This window comes from Epinephelus fuscoguttatus, linkage group LG9 (assembly GCF_011397635.1).
Source record: "Epinephelus fuscoguttatus linkage group LG9, E.fuscoguttatus.final_Chr_v1".
Taxonomy (NCBI): Eukaryota; Metazoa; Chordata; class Actinopteri; order Perciformes; family Serranidae; genus Epinephelus; species Epinephelus fuscoguttatus.
This window is the reverse complement of record NC_064760.1, coordinates 23915086-23934821: the sequence shown is the minus strand read 5'-3', so window position 1 is coordinate 23934821 and position 19736 is coordinate 23915086. Positions and strand designations below refer to the sequence as shown.

Below are 19736 nucleotides of genomic sequence, written 5' to 3'. Positions count from 1 at the left end.
ATCAGGACCATGTTTCTGCTTGGGGAGTCAGATGAGGACTTATCAACTGGGGGGAGACTCTTGTCTTGTAAATGAATGTGACTCTCGCTGTCTCCATGTCTTCATGTGGAGGAAGCAGTGACTGGATCTAGCCTGTCCCGTCCTAATCTTCTCAGTCTCTTTGTCAAATTCAGTCTTCTCTCTGCGGCTCTTGCAGCTGTGTTGTCGCAGTCGCTGAAAGCGAGAGAGCTTTTTGGGGAATAGCGTTGTGAAACAATTTCAAATGCATGACCCACTTAATTCCTGCGCTGTGGTCCCAGTCTGATTTTTAAAATACATGTGAGGGAATTAAACATGAATCATGACAAATCAGACTCAGGCTGCAACTAACAACTATTTTCATTACATAACAACCTGCCAATTACATTCCCAATTATCAGATAATAGTCTTGTCCATAAAATATAAGAAAATCATGAAAAATGCTCATCACAATTTCTCAAAGCCCAAGGTAACATCTTTAAATTGCTTATTTTGCATAACCAACAGTCCAAAACCCAAAGGTATTCATTCAATTGGCAGTGTTATTTGTTGATCAATTTATCTCAGCTCCAATTCAGACTAGAATCTGTGTACGTTTAACTTAACACAATTAAGAAAATTAGATTCAGTGCCATTGTCTGCTTCGACTTGGGCAGTTTCCCTGCAGAAGGAGGAGCTTTACAGCAGTGTGCGTGCCTCTATGACTGATTAGAATTGTATGCCAAGCAGGAGACGTCATGTTTGCCATGGATTTACTCCATGAATCCTTTACTGTGAGCAGATCTCACTGAGAGCTGGTATTTGAAAATGGTTTCAAAAAAACTGAAAGGAAAACAAGAAGAAGAGCGAGCAAAATAGGAATTGAAAGCAGGGATAAAATTGGAACACAATATACATGAAAAAGGGAGTAAATAAACTCCACCATATCACAACTAAAAGTTTATTAATGCTAGTAACTTATGGCTAAAATAGTTAATCCTGCTATTGTATAACAATGCAATCAAGGGCGTAGGTTTGGATTCAACATTAGGGTGGCACATATGAAACTGGGGGCATGGAGTCCTCCCCCCAGGGAATTTTGAGCATTGAACACTTTAATGTCCTGCATTCTGGTGAATTATTATGCACCAATTTGTGCATTTGCTGCCTCAATTCATGGTTGAAATGTCTTTAGCCCTCTGCTAATTTAATGTTTTTATTGGGGGTATGCACATGTACTAAATATTGAGGCGGGATGTGTCCCCTCTATTAACTCCCCATGCATTAACTGTTTATGAGACTCCTATTCTCTCTCAGTGATGTAATGTACGATTTAGGCATATCAGTCCATCCCTACAGCCCACTTTAACCAGCACTTCCATCCTCTTCATCCAACTATATTTAGGACGACAGTTCATTTTGGGTAAGGGATGCAGCATGAGGAAAGCCGAACCCAAACACAGAGTGTATATTTTGAGGCTGGCTGGATAATAGTGCAGTAAGAGAAGATTAGAAGATGGTATTCTCTGCCCTGGGTACTGCATGAGGTCAGGCTTCTTCTTCCAGACACTGTTCCTTCTGGTTGGATGGAGCCCTGCTCAGTTAATCTCCCCTTTGGAAAGAACTCAGAAAAGGAGTCAGAGAAATAAAAGGAATATGTGAGGCAAGTGTGGCAAGTAGGTCATTGCTGTGAGGAAAGAAGCAAAGTGACGGGGTCCTTTGCTGGTAGACTGCTTAGTTTCATGACATACTGCACGTAGATAATAATATAACGACACATGCAATGAAGCAAGGGTGTGATCACTCTTTGATGTGTACAGATACACCTGTCAGTTACTGAATACTGACATGTTTGCTTTCCTTTTGTGCAAAAGATTTAAGTTAAATTCCTGTAAAATACTTTATTACCTTCCTCAGCCTTCAACGTAATGATGAAGTGTTTAATGCTTCATCAAACAGTGCCATGGATGTTAGCTTTGGCCAGGAGGGAGTCTTTGATTCATTGCCCACTTAGCAGTTTCTTCTTGAAACCTCTCATTAAGTCCCACCACCTACCACCTTTTATAGCATGTCATGGCTGTTCCTCAAGTAATGCCACTCATTAATGACCGATTAGATTTTTACAGTAGCTGCAGTGGAGGTCGGTGAACTCCCCCTGCAGTCAACGTTTTAACACAGTAGGCCTGATTTATGTTCAGAAAAGTGCAGGGCACTTTTTTTTATGGTCAGCTGCTTCGACTTCATCCTGCAGGCGGGTTCTGTGAGTTCAAAAGCTGCAGTTCAGTAGGGGGATTTGTCAGAGAAGGAATCAAAATGTGGTGATACTAAATGCAGATGCCTGTTAATTACATAACAACAGGCTATATGGGTCTTTATTACTTATTAAGTGAAATTCACAAAGAAAAAAATTGCTTATAAAAAGATGCACACCGCCACGATGTACCTGTCATCCTAGGAAGGTGTTTGCTTTGGTGCAGTGGCAGCTCGGCAAACTACAAGTTCAACTTCAAAAGTATATTTTTCAGGATTTATCTAAAAAAAAAAAAAGTGTATTGGTTCATACAAAAGTAATCCCACTCAACCATAACTCATGATATTTTTCTGCAGAGACTGTGTTCTGGCTGTATGTTCATATTTTCTTTCTATTCTCTGTGTTTGAGATGTTTATGGGGATGTACCACCTCATGTCTCGGATGAGGTTGGAGTTTTATTAAAAAAAGGTAGCAACCAGGTGTCAGACCATAAGCAGCAGGCATCCAAGAGACACAGCACTGAAAAGAAAACAGAAATATAGCGTGGCAAAATGCCAAATGAGGGTGAATCTGAGGTTGGCATTTACTTTCATTTTCACTAGCGAGTGTATTTACAAACTATAACCAACAAACCAATGCAGTATGCCTTTCACTTAAGCCACCCTATATTCTGTGAAATCTGTGCTAAATTAGTTTTTTGTTAGTGACAGTTTTTCTGGAAAGAACGTGAGATTACTATAGCCATAAATTTAAAAAAAAGACAATATCTGTTCATTGTCAGTCATTACAGTTGCCTCTTTACTGTACACACCTGCTCATATTTGCACCTGCTCTTCAGAGACAGATCATTTTTAACTGATCACACAGATTGGGCAAACTTTTGTAAATCCAGCAGAATTTGTTCTATCAACCTCCCTTATGATATCTCCTCCGGTTATTTGTTCAGTCCTTCCTTAAATTTGCATGCATGAAGGACAAACACAACCTGTGCCTCAGATGACTGGCACACTGTGCTTCCAAGCTGCTGTGTTTTATAAATAGCATTCATAACATTAATTTAGGTGCACAGTGCATCACAGTGGAGATGCACAAAACTCAGTAAAGCTCACCCAGTGTTTCTGAAGAAAGGTCTATGAAAATCATAACATTTTTTTTATTTTTATAACCAAGCAAATCGAAAACAAATAATAACCCATCATCTATCTTTTTGTGTTTCTTTCAGATGCTGAAGGGGGAGAGGTGTCCCCCCCAATGGGTGCTGGCGTAGACAGCAACAGCTGGCACTTTCGCTATGGCCCCGGCGGTCCTGGTGCACCCCCACAACACCTGAAACCTGGCGAGGTCCCCCCAGAAGCCTTCATCATCCCTGGCTCCCCCGCCATAATATCCATCAGACAGAACCAGGGAGGAGAGGACGACAAGAGCGATTTCATCACCTTTGGGAAGAAAGAGGAAGCCAAGAAGAAAAAGAAGAAGAAGAAGGAGAAGAAAGACAAGAAGGATAAGGGCAAGGATGACGGAGATGAGTAGAGGAGCGGAAAGAGAAAACAGCAAAGAAGAAGAGGGCGTTGTTAAAACAGAGGTACCAACCAAAGTCCACTGGGCAAAAAGAAAATGTGAAACCTGTTATAGATTTTTCCAACTTCATTTTATTACCTATTTTCACTGATAATATTTCAAAGAACCTGGCCTTACCAAGATTGATTTTACCTTCAGTCCCTTACTGAGGTAAATTTTCGATCTTGCCTTGATAAACAATAAAATGATTGATTTTGCTCCACGCCCCTATGTGCCTATACACCCAGAGTCAACTCATGTCAGTCACCTGCTCCAATAAGGAAGGACCACTCTTTGCCCCTGTCTTCAATTTTTTGTCCTTTAACCCACTGGGCACGTTGGCACCTCTGTCTTACCCCCACCCCAACTGATGTGTAAACCATTCTCTCTGAGAGAACACAAATACTTTGTACAAGAACAACAAAAAGCTCTGTGCCAGCCAAGGAAAAGAAGAACGACCAAGAAGATTGAGACAGATGTATACCATCTGGAGCTGGACACACACTACTTGTAAATAGCACAGGAGAGAGTCACTGAAACTAAGGCTTACAAGACACTGCTGCAGATTCCTCTGGTAATTACCAACAGTGTTTCCTGAGATCTCGAAGAAACCACATGCACACATTCGCATGCTCACACATTCAAACATGCAAACACAGATACACGTATTTACCATGACAAAGTAGATGTGGAAAGCACTTGAGACCTAGAGAGAGGGAGAGAAATAAGAAAAAAAGGAGAGAAAATCAACTGATATCAAAGAAATGTGCTTAAAACGAGACACTGCAAGCTTTTTGCCCTGCACAGTCGCCTATGTGCGGTGCGCATGTGTACATCAACTCTCTCAGGATGGAAGCAGCATCCTTTGCATTCACTCTGTATTTGCTCACTGCATTTGAAGGACACAGAGAGCTTCATCTCCAGCCAGAACCCCAACTGAGGAATGCAGAGAGCACCGGAAAGATGAAGAGATGGAAGGATACCTCACATTCTCCTGAGGATCACCGAGGGGAGAATCCAGCTGAGCTGGCTTGTGACTCCGCTTTCAGTCAGTGGACTCTGATGAAACCTTATAGAATATTAGAGGAGTCTTGAGATTTTGATAACACCTTCTCTTCTCCCCCTGCCGCAGCAAAAGCCTATGCTTTCTGCTTTGAATGTTTGGTAGCAACCAGTCCTTACCTGATACCTTGAGTTTACAACTGCTCACTTGCTTGTACTTGCCCCAAGCTGCCACGAGCCGTCCTCTCCTCTCCCAACTGCCTTTTCTTCCCCTCACGGTCACCCATCCCCACAGACTGCCTCTTCACGTGATGATGAAGTTTGTGAACTTGTTCTGTTTTCATTTATTCTCTAAGAGATTCACTACTACAAACTCCTGCATATTTTTCTTTTCTTCCTCATAGCTTTAACTGCTTTTTGCGTGTCATGCCCGCCCCCATTTACCCTTGGACACTGCCCCTAACCCCCCGCTCTGACCCCCCTGCTCAGGATTGATCCTGGGAAATGGCCTGCTCTGAACATTGTGGTGTGCTGAGAACAGCATGGAGTAATGTGGACGAGGCCCGGGGAAGCCCAGTCGGGGGTCGACGCCCTGAACTCTTGTCAGATGTCTCTCTAAGTGCACAACGGTTCAGTGCTTTTAACTTGCGAATACTACAGTACACTGTTTATTTCTTGTTTGTAGCCACTGATGAGAGGGGACCAGGTGGGATGAAGCAGATTACAGGGGTGGAGGGCCGGGAGAAAGTGAGGAGACAGATGCCGTGGGCTGGCCCTCCACCTCCACGTACAAGAGAAGAAAGTTGTTCTCCAAATTGATTGTTTAGGATCGTTGAGTCGCATATTAGCTTTTATGTACGCTGTAAATGTAGCGTAGACTTTTCATAGATTGTCTCTGCATTAGTAATTGAAACCTGCTCAAAGTACGGGCATCTAGGGATTCCCATCCCGCAGCTGTATCCCACCAATCCTCTCTCAGGAGGTTTTGAAAAAGGGGCACACTCTTGCCTCAAGACCTGCTTCTGTTGGTTCCCCTCCCCTGCCTGTAACTTGTTGCCACGTCCCCAAAGTTTTGCGGCTCAGTATGACGTCACTCCATTAAGTGGCTGCTGCATGTACTGCTCTAAGGAAACACATACTATATAGAGAAATATATATATAAATAGATAGATGGCTATGATTTTATTATTTTGTATTATCATTTTTCTTCATTACTCGCACAGGAGATATTTGTATGTACTTCTGTCTCTGCCAAACATCTATGTACTACAATCTTCACGCTCCACAGATGTTGTATGGCATCCACTAAACCTCTTTAGATATTTGTAAATGCTATAGTGTGATACCTTTCAACGCAAGTTTATTATTTTTTTCTTTTACCAAATATGATTTTTGCTTTTGAAAACAAGCAAAGCAAGAGAAAAAAGGAAAAAAAAATCACTCTCTGTGTCCAGCTTTGACATGACGATCTAACTAACACTGTAATATTGTAACTGAAATATGTATGATCCTATGATGAGCTATCACTTCCCTTTCACTCTTAAAAAAAGAAAGAAAAATGTCTGAAAAAAAAAATTCCAGTGTAAAAAAAAAAGTATATGTAGTGTATGCTTGTGTTTAGTGAGCGTTCATGCTGTCATTCTTTCCCAATGTATGGTGGTGAACTATGGTGGCAATGTGCTGTCCTGAGCGGACTAGCCCAGATCTGTTGTAAAACCCTTTTTGTACACCTGCTCATCAACTGTGACAGTGAAGTAGTGATTTTCATTTATTTCATTTATTTTCAGATTTTTTTATTTTACCTAAATGGATACAGTGGTAATGTGTTTTGTTTATAAATCACTAATAAAGTTTTCTTTCTTAAAAAAATAAATGTGGATTTGTTGTCTTTTGGCATTTGTGAGTGTGTGTGTGTGTGTGTGTGTGTGTGTGTGTGTGTGTCATTTGAATGAATTTATTGCAATGTAATGAACTAGCTACAGGAGAGGGGGAGAAATACAGAATATGACTGAATTTTTATGTTAGCTTTGTTTAGGTTTTTATTAAAAATATGAAGTTTTTTGATTACACAGTTCATTCTTTTTTAATACTGTGTAATGAATAAGACGATTTTTAATTAAAAGATAGCCTTATGTAATGAAAGCCTTAATTAGAAATCAGTATCAGACATGCTCTTGTTTTACAGAGGCTTTTATCCTCCGGAGAGTTTAAAAAAAAAAAAAAAAGGGTCAATGTAACACTCGAGAAGAGTGAGAAAGACTGAATCCCTAAAGATAAAGAAAGAGTATATATCTCTTTATAACAGTGAGGACAGAACTGACAAACTATCTATTGGCTGCTTTCTTCTACTACACATGCTCACATCCCACTTCTTTCTCTGCAATGAAAGCACTCAGAGGACACACACAGGGAGAATGACCTGCCCAGCACTGATGCCTCATTTCTCCTTGTTGAAAGCCATGGTCACAGATGGTCCGAACTGTCCCTTGTGAGAAGAAGCTTCCAGACGCACTATAATTTAATAGAGTGGCTAAGTAGATTTATTGTATCCCAGTGGGTGAGTCTATAGGAGAAAAAAAAAGTCCACAATAGAGAGACATCGGTCATGCTGGCCTAGATAAAATGCAGCATTGAATAATCAATACTTATATCCAGTCATGTATTCAGACAGCTCAATACTTTCCTAAAGGGTCATTTAGAGCTCTAGGAACAACTGATTTCCTATTTTGTTGTTTCATGTGTCCAGAATAAACAAAATTCAGACTTTGGCATGGCTGAGTATTAAAGGAAAAGTACACCCATTTTCAAAAATCATACATGTTATCCATATAGGCGAAGATAATACAAAAATATAAGTAAACATGAACACTCTTTCCCAAAATCCAAAACCTAGAGTGCTTAAACTCAAATTTGTGATGTCATAGGGTATAAAGTCTGGAGTTGCTCCAAAGACAATAAACTGGGAAAGATCTGTGGTTCCCAAATGGTGGGTCATGGTCCAAAAGAGGGTCCCAGCTCCATTCTGAATGGACCAAAGTGACTTTCAAATGTGTCAAGTGTGTAAAAACCACACTATACCTGTAGTACAGTGAATATCTGGCACAGATTTTCTATATTAAAATGCTGTTTCCTGTTGTAGAGCAAGTGAATAACAAACAGCTACTTGACAGAGACGGCAAACTGTCTCGATGACATGGCCAAACACAAGTATGAAGCTGAATATTTTAAACTCTGTGGACCTTGAACGAATGACTAAGGACAACTTTGGACCCCATGGCTGGATCATGTGGGAACCACTGTTCTAGATGATGCCGAACGCACCCAGGGAATTGTTCTGAGTATTTGATTACACTTTCTGTTTCAGCACTGAGAATACTATAATAAAATAATGTTCATTTTGGGTATAAAAAAAGAAAACATTTCTATGGGACCACAAAATCAGGCTCCCATTCATTGTCTATGGAGCAGATCCAGACTTTATACCTTGTGACATCACAAATCTGAAAAGGGTTTCTTGCTTTGAGAGAGAGTAGCTCATGTTCACAAATATTGATTAAACTTAATTAGACCATGAAAATAACATATTGGAATTTGTAATTAAAGCATTTGTGCATATGTGCGTCCTTATACTGATGCTGCTCTTGAAATATATAAAGTTAATAAAGTCTCCCCTCCTCCAGTTTTTATCTTGTATCAGAGAAGGGAGACAACAGAGAGAAGTTCAAGAGTTCATGTTTAAAAAATTGCCTGTGAAATGCTACATCGCATTTATTTAATTCTCTCCAGGAGAAAGAAAAAAAAATGTTGCTATGGTTACAGCTATTTGGGGAATAGTCTCTATGGCAACAGCCTTATATACTTAGCAAACAGAGGAGGGTTGAAACAGCGGGGAACACAGGATGGGGTCAAGGTGTGTGTGGGTGTGTGTCCTTTCATACGCCACAGACAGATGACTCTGGCTGCTGCAGTTGCTGATGCAATACCACAAACACCGTCTCTGACTCCTCGCTGACATTTCACTATTAACAACAGCAGATTCATAGAAGAGCAACACTTTAACAAAAACCACTAACACCCACACATTTAAAATGCCTACAGTAACATATTCCCATGAGCATTCACAAAATGTGCTCTGGTCTTCCTGAATTTTGGCTCGTTTGAGTTATACAAACAAATTAACAAACAAGCAAACCGGCTCAGTGTGCAGGAAAGTAGCCTGCAGTGTTTGGTCTGCAGAGCAGTGAATCTCTGGCTAATGAATATGGATATATATTATGGCAGCATGAACATGCAAGCCATACAAGCAGAGCAGTGGGCCTCTGTGCTCACTCTGTTTATACGATGTCCAGCCCACAGAGACAAATGTAGACCAGTTAAACACAACATAAACATAGACTACTCTAAATTGTGCAGTGCATGAATGTACTTTCATTTACGTAACATGGATGAACTAAGAGAGGAGGGCCACATGGTGAAATCCAACTATAATGCTCTATTAACGTTAAAAGGGTAACCACATGATAAAACAGATTAAGCATCAGGGCACACTGGAGCTGAAGTGTGCATGTGTTTGTCTTTGTGGGTGTGTTGGCTGGTGATGTTGCCAGCTGCAGTGACTCAGCATAAACTATCATCCTGCTGAGGAAGGCAAATGGAGTGACTCGGAAGCAGCCAGGATGAAGATGGAGAGATTAATGTGCACAATAATTTTGGCCTGTGGCAATAACTGCACCGCACATCACACAGTGAGAGACACAGTGTGTCTGTGAGAAAGTGCAAAGGACTTAATGAAACAGGGACAGGCAGTAGGTTGAGAATTTAGTAAATTTGTTTCAGCCTGTCATGATTAATGCAAGTGATCTTAATTGGACTACTGGTAGCTTAAATATAAATGAACAAGTGGTGTGCAAATGCAAATTTGGCCTTTGATAGTTGGCCTTAATAAATGATTGTTCTGTGGAATTTGCATCCAGTCCAATTCAATTCAATTTTATTCATAAGGCCCAATATCACAAATCACAATTTGTCTCAGAGGGCTTTACAGCATTCCTCTGTCCTTGGACCCTCAGAAAGAGCAACTTAGGGGGGAATCCCTCTTCCAGGACAGACATATTTAATTAGATATATTTTTATGGGACAGTAAGGATGAAATTCAAAGGGGACCTTGATATTGTCACGAGAACGGCCTGCATTCCCACCAAATTTGCCTAGGTTCCCACAGAGATAGGCACCTATTAGTCTTTGGAGGGTCATGAGGGAATCTTGAAACAGTGAAAGTGTGAAACAGCATAGGCATGGTCATATATGATGCACATAAGGAACAGAGGTCACGGGGTGCCTTGACACTGTTGTGAGATCTGTGTCTGCAAGCACAAGCACCTATAATGTTACAAAATAACCTTGAAATAAAAAAGGATGGCATCAATTCCCAGCTAAACAACAGAAATCAAATCAGGGGTTGCAGTGTGCAGTCATAAGACTGTAAAGGTACCTGAGCCGCTATTTCAGTGACTGTGGCAGCAAGATTGACTGTCCAAGAGGTCACTGATCTGCCTCCAAGATGAAAAAGCAGACAGTGAAAACTTGCTGCCAATGTGGGAAACTCATTTGCAAGGGCTACACATGCAACGTTTCCTACCACTGCTTTGAATGCAAAGATTAGTTTGCAATTTGGGAATTATATTTTCTTTTGTTTGTGGGTTGAGTATTGGTGTTGAATTGATAGTTAATAGCTATAATTAGACAGGAGTCATGAGGAAATTTTAATAATACAGCAGTGAGGACATTGTATTGACTGTTAGCTATATGGTTATATAATAAACCCACAGTTCCACAGTATTCTTGCCATATTCAGTTTAAAAAAGGGATATTAAATCAGTATGACTGTTGTGTTTTAATGGCTTAAAAAAAGAAAAAAAATTTGCCCTGCTCTCTGAAACAGCAATTAAGTAAAATTTGGTATTAGCAGATTTAATGAGGGGAGTAGTAGGTTTATGGCACTTGAGGATCTAACACTGTTACCAGTTGATGTTGTAGCCTCTTTTGACTGGACAGTATACATTTCATAGGTAGCATGGCATGTAGAAATCACTACACTGTCTGATAGTTCTCGCCTTACGTCGTGCGCGCTCTCGCGGTGTGCATGCAGATCTCAGCGGGCAGGCACAGTTTGGCAGAACACCTGCAATAAAAAAGCTGCAGATAAAATACAGCACGCACACACGCCTTGATCGTACTGTATAAGCGTTTGCGTTTGGGAACCAAACATAGATGTGCATGAAAAATATCTGGTCTCCACTTAATAATCAGCCAGCAGTAGCCTAAGACACACAGTAATGCTGCGGTCACAACGCAGAGGTCATTTGATAGGCTACTGTGCCAGTGGCTGTGCTCTGTGTTGTAACAGAATGGAGTGTCGGACTTCATGTATCACGGTGCAGCGCCTGTAGGACCTAAAATCTGATCACTGCTTGAGACGCCCCATCATTGTCATATAGTTAAATCTAACCAGTGAATTGACGTACATGTTAGTGCGTTACACTGTCAGAGTTTTAATCTGTAAACACTGAGGTCCATGTTAGAAAACCTTACTGTGTGAAAATACTACATGATGGCAGCACATTGCCTTTTCCATTCATTACTACCCACTGCACCTGGTCTATCTGAGGGAGCGCTAAGTAAAAGGCGCCATCTCCTGGTGCAAGTATCACAGCACATTTGACCACTGGGCTTTCCCCCCTTGTATAATTATTTTGATGTTTTTCAAACTGTCATTAATTGTGAATTTATAATCTTGAGTATCATTATTTCTTGTGACTGGAGGACAGATTAATTTCAGCTCACTTCTGCTTTTAAATTTCCTTTTCACTGATGGTGAATTTTAACTCACGAGTTTTATTTTTGTATCTGTTAAAGATTCCTTAAACGTGTTGTTTTCATGTGGTTTATTTCTCGTTAATATAGCCTATAAAAGAAAAACTTTATTCTTTCATAAAATGTAAAAAGTAAAAACAAACAAACAACGACATAGTGCAGCTTTGAGTGCAAATGTTTTTAATATTTGCATGGTTTTGATAAAAACTCACAACATTTTACAAAATAATATAGGCAATTACATTAATATCAGAAATACACAAACTTTTTTTTAAATTTCCTAATGTAATTTAGACCAAAATGTGGAACAATTTAGTTTAGTGGAGAGGTGTGCCATGCGTAAATATTATCAAAAGCAATCATGCGACCACTTAAGGAAGTATAGTTAACATTAGTTAGTCCATCTTGGGCTTAGCACATTGAGATGGTCGTAAGCAAACCAGAGGGAATGAAAAAACAAAGTCATGCTCGATGAAATCATCACATTGTTATCTTAATCAAAACAGATAGGTGTGGTAAAACATGCCAGGGAGGTTGGGACAAGCTGAGTCACTGATCCCTGTTACACGGTAAAAAAAACCCCGAAACTGTACAAATACACAAAAGCACATTTACACATACTTCTGTAGCTAATAAAAAAAAGATCCCAGTTTAATCTTTACTCAAAATGTTTTGGCAACATGTTGAACAACAGGACACAAACATATGGTTTTACTTTAATAATGAGATTTTGCCCTTGCTCATCCGATGGCATTAATAAAGTTTAAAATCATCTCAAAACTGTTTGATTTTGTGTCATTTTTTTGTTAGTATTTAGTGGTGGCTCTATTTACCCTTTCCCTATGCTCATAGCAAGTTGGGCAAGAGGACTAACTGTATTTGATTTGATGACACTTTTATTTTGCATTAAAAGCAGCAAATGTAAAAAGTGGCTCCTGTCACCATGTTTTATCCCTACCTCTTTTCAGATTGGGCTGCCAGACAGCTTCAGCGAGGTTGACTACACTTACTTGCTCTTCATGTAAATCTTTGAATCTTTGACTTTAAATCAATTGTGGTGTGAAGTTCCTGATGTAGCTTCCAGTCACTGAAATAGTTTAAGTAAAGGCCACAGTTTGAGAGCAGGACAGATAAGTACAAGATGGCTTTTTCTTTTTAAACTACAAGGTCTTTAAGTACATGTATACATTAGCTAAAGTTAACTTGCAATGTCATGAGAATCTCAGTATCCTCAGTAGCCTAATGGATGATAAACAGAATCTCTCTACGCTTTGGCATCTCAATAAGTCAGAACTAAGAAGAAAACTTCTGCTTGGAGGCACAAGGATCAAGGGTAAGGCGGGGGTATGGTTGGAGTTTGGCATTGTAAGAAGGGCGAGGTGCAAATGTAGGGGTGTATAAATGTGGGGCTGTGGTTGGGATGAGTCACTGTAATGCGTGTGTGGTTGAGGTAAGCGTACATTACAATTAAAACGGTGGGGCAAAGAGGAACAGGAAGGGCAAGACAGGTAAAAGCCAGCCATGGAGCCAAAGGGGGAGGCCCCCAGGTCTCAGCCACGTGGACAGAGAGCTGAACAAGGTCACCAGTTGGAGGACCGCCCTCCACTCAACTAATCTATGTAGGTAAAAGGTAAGAGCGTCTTGCATTATGTTAAGGGCGAGTGATGAACTCTCAAATCCCTGTGACACATCCATAATGATGAACCAGAATTCAGACTGTTCCTCTGTCTCTCATCCTCACCAAAGCAAACAAAGTATACTCTTTATAAAAATACACAATAATCAGTTGTATTAAGGGGTTTGATTAATAAAGGAATATGGAGGCACAATGTTCCTTCTAAACCAGTGAATATATAATTCAAGACTCAGGTAACAGTCTTCTTTTTTTCCTGAAAGTGACTTCCATATTTTAGCTTGATTTGAGAAGATGATTTTGAGTGAGTCCAACCAGGAGCCCGATTTGGTAGCTCCAACAATAGTGCATTTATTCCTTACAGTGCTGACCAGCGGATGGATGGGCTTTTACCCAGGAGGACTGAGCAAGAAGCTCAATTCTGTGCGTGCACTGCAGAAAGTGAGGAGCAGACAGATCAGTCTTTGTCAGCTATACAGAGGCAATGAAGCTTTTCCATGTTTGGCCTAGGTTCAGTGTTCAACTGAAATACTGTATGTTGAGGCTGTTGCACATTACTTTTAGCTGGTCAAACACATCAGTGAGTTTAAATGAAGTCACTATTCTCTGAGTTACAGTATTCACAGTTAAGCCAGAGTGCAGGAGTTGCCAGCTATGGCATATAAATCCAAACTTGTGGAGCTGTGAATTATATTAAGAAAATAAAACAACTGTATCCACCCTGAATGGCTACCCCACACGAGTTCATGGACAAAACCTCATTTAACAAGGTTTCAGACAATATGATGAAGCCGGGATACCAAAATATGTTTAGATTTGTCCATGGGCCAGCTGACGGAGGGCAATCGTTAAACTTCATATAGCTATCATCATATAGGCCTACCTTTTAGATTTTCCTTGTAATTGAGAAAGAACCTATGTTTATGTTTTTCTTGGTGGCTGACCGGAAGTAAAGAGGAACCAAAGCTGTTGCCGTAACAACAAAAGAGCAATAGTCTTACATAAAATAAAAATAAATATATACAGACTAACATTATTGTACGTGTTAAGCGTAAAAACGTGCAGTATAAACGTGAAAATGTAAACATTAAATTATAAAACGTGGTACTCGGTGAACTGAATATTTTAATAGCTATATGAATATTTAAATAACTGTTTCCGGTTGGCGGAAGTAATTACGGTTAAGCGCCAATACGTCATTAAGAGGAGTCCCTTTAAATGAGTGAAACACGGCTGCTCTGTTTGGCTGTGCTCGTCACATTAAATTACATTCCCTCCTCTTCTGTTATTTAATGAAAAAACGGAAAGACCAACCATTTAGACAAAACGAAAGACAAGTCTCTTTTCCGGACTTCAGCAGCAACGAATTTAAGTTTTCTAACGTTACTATTCGGTAAGTGTAGTTACCTCTTCACCGACATAAGTTACAGGCTAAAAACATGGTGGCGGCTAACCGCTAGCTTTAGAACTAGGCATGTTTCAACGTATGTTAGCTTATTTGTTTAGCCTGGTTTTACAAATGTTAAGTGGTTAACTAAGTTACCGGACTCAACCAGTCACCTGTTACGTGGCTACCTCTACGTCACCCGGTAAATGGCTAGCTAGCATTAGCATATTCAAATTTCGTCGTCATATGTATGCTAAGTGACGCTATGTTAGCGCTCCCAGAGGTGGAACACTTGTCTACATCATAATGGCGGATGAAGCTTTGGAGCTTTCTTTCTGTCTGTGCCGAAAATTATTAGAAAAGTCACGGTTTCAAAGTCAACAGTCATAGTGACATCTGGTGGCTTATAAAACTAAAGCACTGACGTTACAACACCTTGCGGTTTTTAATGGTTTTAGTCTCGTATGTGTGCAATAAAAGTTAATCAAGTCTTCGTGGTTTTGTTAAATATATAATAAGCTAATACCTTAATTCCTATTTATTTAATTGCTTCCGCTAACATCCATGATCAGAACTGCTTTCATAGCCGCGGTATGTTATTCATAGCCATAGAAATAGCATGAGATATTTACCCAGTATTATTTATCTAGAAATGTTCTATTTCTATGTTCATAGCAGAGGTCTGCTACTCAGAAATAACAGACTGTAGAATACCGTTTTGGCCTATAATCAGACTCGAGTATTCAACAAAGCCGTGTAATGATGTGCAATCTGTTATAGTAAAATAATTATGTCCAATTAAGTTTTGCGCTTTCCAAAAAGTCTAGATACAGAGTGTTATTGTACCTTATAGTTTGGGCCCATTATCCGTTTTGGACTCATGCGTTTAAACTTCCTGGGCTTTATTTATGTAACATGTGATTCGCCATGTGATTTTATTGAAGAATGCTGTTCATTAAATGAGTCTATTACTTCTTTCTTTTTACATTATTACTTGGTACCAGGTAAAAATGTTCTCAATGTCATGATTATATCTTTGAAGCTGACATCGCCATATTTCTCAATTATTCTCCCCTCTTCGTATGCCACTAATGTACCTATCACATAGTTCAGCTAAGAAACTGTCAAACTGAAGAATTGCTTTCTGAGGCCTTAGTGAAGTTTGAAGCTTCTGACGTTGTCAGTCACGTGGCATTCTTCTTTTGACACAATCTCCAGCACAATGATTTTCAAACAGTGAGGTTCACAGCTTTGGTATCAGTCAGGCCACATCTAGTGCACAAGAAAATCAAGCCAGTACAAAAGGACACAGAACATGATGAACCTAGTAACACCAAAAACTCTCCACAGGTACATGGTATTAATTGTTAGCTATGTTTTCAAGCTCACAATGATCCTACATCTTTATAAGCATTGAACACGCTGTTTGATAGATGCACCAACCATTATTGATCTTGCTCATGTTCTTTTGTGAGTTTAACATCTGTGAAATTTGCTCTGTTAACATTAGTTTATGACAATTACCAAAGCTGTCAGTGACAGTTTTCTCTTTTATATTTCTTTGGACACAACTTTTGTCAGTGACTTTGAAAGTGTGTTGTATCAAAGAAGAAGAGGTGCATTAAATATCTGTGCTAATAATGGTGATTTCTTTTTTAAAATCTTGAAAGCAAGTTAACTCACAATTACAAATTGTTAGCTTAATTGTCATTGTACGATATCTGTGTAGAATGTATAGCATTTTGAAGTTCACAATACTTTTGAGTTAGCCCTTTTCCTACTTACTATAAAAAAGACTAACTGGATGCTTTTAACTGCCCATCTGGATGCTTTTAACTGCCTTAAATCCTGGTTCACCTCCAACTTCCTCAAACTCAACTCTGATAAAACAGAACTCCTCCTGGTCGGTACCAAATCCACTTTATCCAAAACTGACAGTTTCTCCCTCACTATTGACAGTTCCACAGTGTCCCCCTCCCCTCAGGTTAAGAGTCTGGGTGTCATGCTCGACAGCTCATTGTCTTTCCACTCACACATCAATCCGGTCTGCATATGTCCACCTACGAAACATTAACCGTCTCCGCCCCTCCCTCACCCCTCACACCACGGCTATCCTGGTCCACAGCCTCGTCACCTCCCGCATTGATTATTGTAACTCACTCCTCCTTGGTGCCCCTCACAAATTCCTCCATAAGCTTCAACTGGTCCAAAACTCTGCAGCTGGCATTATTACCAGAACCCCCTCCTTTCACCACATCACCCCTGTCCCCCAGCAGCTTCACTGGCTTCCAGTCAAATTCAGAATCCATTGCAAAATCCTTCTGTATACTTTCAAGGCCATTCACCCACCCCCCCACCTGTCTGATCTCCTCCACATCACCACCCCCTCTCGCTCCCTCAGGTCGTCCTCCTCCCTCCACCTCTCTGTGCCCCCCACCTGGCTCAGCACCATGGGGAGCAGAGCTTTCAGTCGCTCTGCTCCCCCCGCACCTCAGAAACATGGACTCTCTACCCCATTTCAAATCACAACTCAAAACCCATCTGTTCCAAATTGCATATTCACTTTAATTGCCCACATCCATTTTTACTTTGTGTCTCTCTTGTCTGTTGTTTTTATTTATTTTAATTGTGATTTTAATTGTGTTTTTAATGCTCTGTAAGTGTCCTTGAGTGTTGAGAAAGGCGCTTTTAAATAAAATGTCTTATCAACACACTTTATCTGGGATTGTATGTGTAAACCAATTTTACTAATTCTAAAATTCTTATGTTAATTTAAAGATCTATTGCAGCGTGCGGTATGTTTTCTAGGTTATTCAAAAGGACGAGTGTAAATCCATAACAAGCTGCACATGGCAGTAGAAAGTACAGTATTCTAAACTAAATGTGTCGGTGTTGTGTTCTGTGCTCAGGTTTCTGGACTGCTTGTGGATAATGCTGGACACACCTGAAGAACGTTTTCCTGCTTGTCTACTGTACTGGTAGGTAAATTAAATTACAGTCGCTTTCATGTGACAACGAAGAAGAAATGTACATTTAATACACTCATGAGAACAAAATTCAGGATGTTGGCTAATTTGAATTAATTTCATATTTTATGACATAAGCACTGACTTGACTGTGCGAACATCACCCAACATGAAAGAGTAATGCTGCTGCATATGATGTTAACATAACTTGATCATTTTGATATTACTTGAGTCGAGTTTGTTGATGCTGGAATCATGAACAGCTGAAATGGCCCCTAGTTTTACTGCGAGTTGGGGGGGGGGGGCTATGAACAGCAAAAAGGTAAAATAGCGGGTGTTTGTTTGCACAGAAGCATTAGTTGACTGCCTTATGAACTATAGTTTCTGTATGCCTGGGTCCAGTCCTTCGAATCCGCCCAATCCATCGGAGTGTAGCAACCTGTTGATTCTGTCTGATATTAGCAAAGATTCCTTAGCAAATGATTTGTGCTTTTGACATAAAGGAAATTTACCAGCAACTTGTGCAGAGAAGTAGCTTAGGTTAATACTGTAACGTCTGTGTCATTCAGTGGAGCATATGCCAAATGTCAAAGAACACTGGAAAAGTGCATGTCCTTGTTGCCCGCTATCTGTCTTACGTGTGATTATTTTTTTCATGGAACTTATTGTCTCTGAAAGGGGACCTGCATCAATTTTACACATCATGGTCTGTATCAGTTTTGAGGGAGTACTTTTGCATGTGTGAAAAAAGTTGTATAAAGCCTTTTGTGGCGAGAGGATGCATGCACAACACCTATCAAATAGCTGTCACATGAGTTAGTGCTGGTTGGTGCTGAAGACAGAAACTTTGAAAATTAAAAGAATCAGAAGGCCAGCAGTTAGGCAGAAATGAGGTTATCAGACCTCTGTAGCCTGCTCCTCATCTCTGCTTGGGGCTCAAGACTTCATGAGCTGCTACGAGCTTAACACTGAATTTATGATACCTGATGCCTTTATGATACATTCAAGTTATCACATATTATTCTTTATTGTTCAACAAAACCCAAGAAGAAATGTCTTTCAATGTGTGTCGCTGTCCATGGTGCTGAAACAGTCAGGTCTGTGATTTTCTCACAGTTTTTTGCAGTTGTTCTGTCTTACTGCCTAATTGTCAGCTGGGTTTTTCCATTTCTGGCCACACATCCCTCTTCCCATCATAAGGCAATCGTCATTTGATTTACACAGAGAATGTATGAATTATTAATCACAATTAATCACAACAAATCTTGTGTCACTTAGCATTCTATGACTGCTTGGGACCCTGACTGTAGACAAAAAGCAACTACTACTACTACTACTACTTCAACTACTAATAGTACTACTACTACCACTAATAGTATGAATACTACTACAACAACAACTAATAATAGTATTACTGCTACAGCTACTACTACTGATAATAATAATGCAATGAATTGTCTGTTCAGTGATGTATTAAGAAGAAATATTTTGTAACAAAACAAGAAAACTTCAAATGAGTCATAGGCATACAGGTACAGCATTTTATTCCGACTATGCCTTCTGACTAAGTGAAAATAGTTGATAAGTCTTTTTTTTAGCAACCCATAACACATTCCGTTTGTAATTTGATTTTAAAGTCAATTAAAAGTTTTTTGTTTTTTTTTATCCCATACTGTGTACAGACATTTATTTATTGTGATATGAATAATGCGTGTCTGCAAATGTAATGTTTACGTTTATTTAGTATTTAGGTTTTTGTCTTGAAGTAAACACACATTGGTCAATAAAATAAACATCTCATTTCATAAGCTACTTTTTTGTAACAATCTTCGTACAATATATTGTGGCATTTATGTTTTACATGTGGCACACAGTTCATGTTAAAGTGGGTGAAAATGTGGTGCCTTGAGACTTTGTTGAGAATATTGTATGCAGGTGTAAAGAGTAAAAAGCGACTCATGGTGCCGCTGTAGGCCAGCACACAGTTTGCACCGACATCTCCACCCACTGTTACTGCATTAAAATCGGTTGTTAATTTTCAGTAGAATCGCCTCATTCCCCGGCTGAT

At 39.8% G+C, this 19736-nt stretch overlaps 1 protein-coding gene across 34 annotated transcripts in view; it reads left to right on the top strand.

Annotated features, from left to right (window-relative positions):
* LOC125894504 (protocadherin alpha-C2-like) overlaps window positions 1–6655 on the top strand; it is a 232042-nt gene extending 225387 nt beyond the window's left edge. For 33 of the 34 annotated variants that reach the window (XM_049585962.1, XM_049585961.1, XM_049585963.1 and 30 more), the window contains one exon: window positions 3473–6655. In XM_049585962.1, coding sequence (XP_049441919.1) covers window positions 3473–3780 — 308 coding nt within the window. In that variant the 3' untranslated portion in view covers window positions 3781–6655. The remainder of the gene's footprint in view (window positions 1–3472) is intronic. The other variant, XM_049585964.1, reaches the window with a different exon arrangement.
* The last annotated feature ends 13081 nt before the right edge of the window (window positions 6656–19736 follow it).